Here is a 5,132-nt window from a genome sequence, read left to right as displayed (position 1 = left end):
ATATATATATATATATATATATATATATATATATATATATATATATATATAGAGGGAGAGAGAGATACGTATACACAAACACACTCATGTTAAGTTCAAGTGTGCTCAAGACATGAGAAGACTGGCCACTGCAGAGACAGTTCCAGGAGAAAATACTCCTCCTACATATGTGTCAGGTTCCACCTACCCCTTGCCCATAACTTCATTTTAATCCTTCTGTTACTCTGTCTCTAATGAAAAGCAAATGCCTTCATTAAAATTAATTTTGAAAATAATGAAGATTCTAATAAAATAGGTCATTATTAAGCTGGCTTTTGTAACCTACAAACACAAAAAAAATTTTGATAAAAGTGTTTTAATTTAGATCATTTGAAATTAGGAAGTTTGTATTAGAAACAAGGGTAATCTGAAATGAGTTGGTATCAAACAGATTAAGGACTTTTTATGGGGGCTTTCTAGGTGGAGATAATAGACAAAGCGAATCCCATATAGAGTCAAGTACTGACAATCATAGAACCTTGGGAGAGAGAAAGGAAAAAGAGATAAGTTAATCAATAGCAAAGTATAGTTACTGGTAGCATATGTTTCCCTCAGAGGTGGGACAGAAGTTTCAATAAATGGATTATGGAAATAATAAACACCTTCAAAGGAAAAGGTATGTTTGTGTTTATTTGTAAATATATTCACACAAACAAGCCTATTGATTGCATCATTTTAAAATTCACATTTCCATTCGGGCTTGGGTGCTAATTTAACTTACATCGTTTATTTTTTACTCATTTCAGTCATTGGACTGCGGTCATGCTGGGGCACAACCTTGAAGAATTTTTACTCGAACAAATCGACTCCAGTACTTCTTTTTTGTTAAGCTTGGTACTTATTTTATCAGTCTCTCTGCTGAACTGCTAAGTTATGATGATAATGTAAGCAGTGTCCTTTTTTTATTTCTGGAAATCGTGATGGCACCTGTGCCCAGCGTCGCCTTCCTGGCACTTGTGCCAGTGGCACGTGAAAAGACATTCAAGCGAGTTCGTTGCCAGTACCGCTGGACGGGCTCCCGTGCAGGTGGCATGTAAAATACACCATTTTGAGCGTGTCCGTTGCCAGTACCACCTGACTGGCCTTCGTGCCGGTGGCACGTAAAAGCACCCACTACACTCTTGGAGTGGTTGGTGTTAGGAAGGGCATCCAGCTGTAGAAACTCTGCCAGATCAAACTGGAGCCTGGTGCAGCCATCTGGTTCACTAGTCCTCAGTCAAATCGTCCAACCCATGCTAGCATGGAAAGTGGACATTAAATGATGATGATTCTATCATTTGTCCTTGTTTACATATGAAATACTACAACTAGCCATCATTTTTGACAGCACGGTTGTAAATGTTTCTTTTTGTGAGGTTGACTTTGCCATTCATTCTTTCAAGGTCGATAAAATAAGCACCAGCTGGGCACAGGGATCAGTATAATTGACTAGCCCCATCCCCAACAATTTCAGGCCTTGTACCTATAAGAGAAACAGTCATTATAAATGCTTCTAAGGTAGCAAGCTGGTGGAATTATTAACTCATCAGACAAAATGCTCTGCATTATCTCATCCAGTTTTAAAATTCCTTGTTCAAATTCTGCTAAGGTCAACTTTGCCTTTCATCCTTTCAGTGTCAATAAAATCAATATCGGTTGGGCACTGAGGTTAGAGTAATCAACAAGACTCGCCACCCCCAAATTACTGGCTTTGTCCCAATAATAGAAAGAATTATTATAAACCAGCTGGCCCCGTGCCATAAAAAATGATGGTTAATTGTAGTATTTTATATACTCTTACTCTTTTACTTGTTTCAGTCATTTGACTGTGGCCATGCTGGAGCACCGCCTTTAGTCGAGCAAATCGACCCCAAGACTTATTCTTTGGAAGCCTAGTACTTATTCTATCGGTTCTCTATTGCCGAAACGCTAAGTTACGGGGACCTAAACACGCCACCATCGGTTGTCAAGCAATGTTGCGGGGGACAAACACACACATATATATATATATATATATATATATATATATATATATATATATATATATACATATATACGACAGGCTTTTTTCAGTTTCCGTCTACCAAATCCACTCACAAGGCTTTGGTCAGCCCAAGGCTATAGTAGAAGACACTTGCCCAAGGTGCCACGCAGTGTCTTTTGAGATGTGACATTGATCATCGTTTGTTACTGGTTTACACATACAAACATTCACATACTTCCCTTGTACACGTACACACACAGAATTGAAACGCTGTTTGATTTTTCTTTTCAACATTGAATGTTCACCCCATCCCACTTCCATTGCACACACACACACACACACCTCACTTTTACATACACACACACACACACACATACTCAAACAGAGTCAAAATGGTCCCACTACCAGTTAGCCATCACTTCTCTCTTCCTTATTCATCTAGTACCCTTTCCTCTGTCATTAATATGTTGTGACGGAGAAAAACACTAGTATTATTATAGATATTTCTTGAAGAATCCAAACCCAGTAAAAACAGAGGTTGACAACTGGTTTTGCTCTTAACCGACCATGCCAGGATTTTAAAAGCATTGGTGTTAGTGCCACAAGAAAAGCACCCTGTACACTCTGTAAAGTGACTGGCATTAGGAAGAGCATCCAGCCACAGAAACCATGCCAGAATAAACAATGAACCCCTTTTGTTGCCCTTAGTCTTACCAGCACCTGTCAAACCATCCAACCCATACCAGCATGGAAAACGGGCATTAAATGATTATATGCATCGCTCCTGTCACGGAAAAAGCACCTGTGCCAAAATAGACAACGGGCGCCTGGTGTGGCTCCCTGGCTGGTCAGCTCCGGTCAAACTGTCCAGCATATGCCAGATAATGACATCACAGTCATTAATTTCGCCTACATCCATGTCCAGTCCAGCACTTAAAGTGAGCAGCAGCAATGGCCAATAGCAGTCTGTTTATATGTGGTCACTCGAGAAGCTAGAAATAGCAGCCAAATCTCTGTCAACTTATACCTTCTTTCTCAAAAGAAACAGTAGAGTTTTGTAAAAGCTATCACAACCTCATGAGGAAGTAAAATGATATGAAATTGATTTGAGTGGGGTGGGTGTAAAAATGTAAAAACAATTAAAATTTTCGGAGAAAAATTATTTCAGAATCGTAATTCCCGTTGTATGAAACGAGAACACTTTATAAACAAACAAAAGCTACTGAATTCTTTGCCTTCCTCCTACCCTATGAAGGGCCATGTCCTGGAATAGTTACCACTATCTCATAAAACGGGGAAAAACATGGAACTACGGAAAGCGGAGCTAAAAGTTGAAATTTACTGTTTTTGTTTTTCTTTCAATTTGATAATTACTATTGTGAAACACTGAAATATGTTTTAGAAATATAATGGAGGAACACCAGAATTCCTTACGCTTTTCATTCCTCGTGAGGTACTGATGGCTATTCCAAAACTCCGTGGCAAAAACAGACACAAGTGGTTATTGTATAAGGGATGGGGCCACTTAATCAACACTGAACTGCATCGTAACAATAACAAAAACAACCGGACGAAGTTTAAGTGCAACACTGAAGTGCACCACAAACACAAAACGGCAAGTGCCTTCTACCAAAAGCAACAATAATAATAATAATGTGTTTATTTGCTGTCATTAAAATAGGTCAATAAAGTTTGAGTGCGTTGCTCAAGGGTGATGGAAAATAGGTCAAACTAAAGGGTTTGACCCGGTAGGAAATATTAAAAAAATAAAATATTCTAATAGGTGTAAAATAACTTGCTGGAAACGAATATGTGAGTGTGTCTGAGTGTGTGTGACGATGTGAATGTTCCGAGGCCTCTCCGCACCGCCCGTTCGTGAGTGCGCATTTTTTTCTTCATATTCGTTCGCAGCAAGTTGTTTTACACCTATAAGAATTTTTTTTTTATTTATTTCCCACCGGGTCAAACCTTTTAGTTTGACCGGAAAACATTAGCGACATTAAAACGAAGCTCAGCTTCCTAAATACACTTTACCTTTTTTTTTTATATGTGTGTACTGAATACAAACTGCTAACATAGTGGATATAAGTTGATATAACCTTGACCATATTATCTAAAACAGGGGTTTTCAAACTTTTTGGCTTGCGGACCCCTTTATATTTCAGGCTTTACCTTAGGGATCGACCCCCTTATAAAGGCTTATGAAATTTATACATAAATATTTGCTTAAAATAACATATATTTTTACATTTATTTATTTAACAGTATTTAACAAATAGGTTTATTGTCAATTAAAAGATTTCGATTAAAAAACATATATAAAATCAAATTGCCCATAAAAAGTATTTGCTGTCCACGGACCCCGTGTCTTGTCCTTGCGGACACCCTGTGGTCCGCGGACCGCAGTTTAAAAACCCCTGATCTAAAACACAGTAGCTGGACAGCAATGTTGCAGTGTGTCAAAAGAAAAGAAATATCATAAACAACCAACACCCTACTTCCGCCTACACAACATAACAGAGTTGTGTTCATATATATATATATATATATATATCTTCTATGACGAATTGGATGAAGGCATGATGTGTTATGAAACAGTGCTAATGATGTTCAAATGTGCTTTTGTAGGCAGGAATATAAGAGGGCGACATTATTTACCTTTAGGTTTACGACTTTTGGGTTTATCGTCATTAAGGCTGGTTCGCGGAAGAGAAGCCATGATGGCAGCAGGAGGAGACTCACTAATACGAGAGCGAACTTTCAAGGGGATTGAACTCAAACTGTCTTCTGCCATTGTAAAGCAAAAGAGCTCAAAGCAAGCTTAACCTAAGTGCTGTACTTGGTTGTTTATATAGGAATATTCATGAGGTTGTAAAAAGTTCCTCAGCTCATGTATTCTATTCGAAATGAACTCTTCACACAACTCATGAATTATTTCACTACTTTTATTAGCTAATTTTTGCCATTGTAGACCATCACTAGTTTATTCAAATTCCAGTTGTTTGGCCTTGTTCAGGCAGACCTACATTTACCTTTTACTTGTTTCAGTCATTAGACTGAAATTCTTTTAAGGCGGTGCTCCAGCATGGGACACTGTCTTGAAGGGTTTCTAGTCGAATGAATCGACCCC

General features: G+C 38.3%; 1 protein-coding gene across 1 annotated transcript in view; it reads right to left on the bottom strand.

Annotated features, from left to right (window-relative positions):
* LOC106876906 (cell cycle control protein 50A) overlaps positions 1–4,819 on the bottom strand; it is an 18,467-nt gene extending 13,648 nt beyond the window's left edge. Inside the window, exon 1 of the mRNA XM_014925655.2 lies at positions 4,661–4,819. Within this exon, the coding sequence (XP_014781141.1) occupies positions 4,661–4,796 (136 nt within the window). The 5' untranslated portion in view covers positions 4,797–4,819. The remainder of the gene's footprint in view (positions 1–4,660) is intronic.
* Between the last annotated feature and the right edge of the window lie 313 nt (positions 4,820–5,132).

Source organism: Octopus bimaculoides, chromosome 5, assembly GCF_001194135.2.
Source record: "Octopus bimaculoides isolate UCB-OBI-ISO-001 chromosome 5, ASM119413v2, whole genome shotgun sequence".
NCBI lineage: Eukaryota > Metazoa > Mollusca > Cephalopoda > Octopoda > Octopodidae > Octopus > Octopus bimaculoides.
The sequence above is the reverse complement of the archived record's forward strand: the minus strand, read 5'-3'. Positions and strand labels throughout refer to the sequence as shown.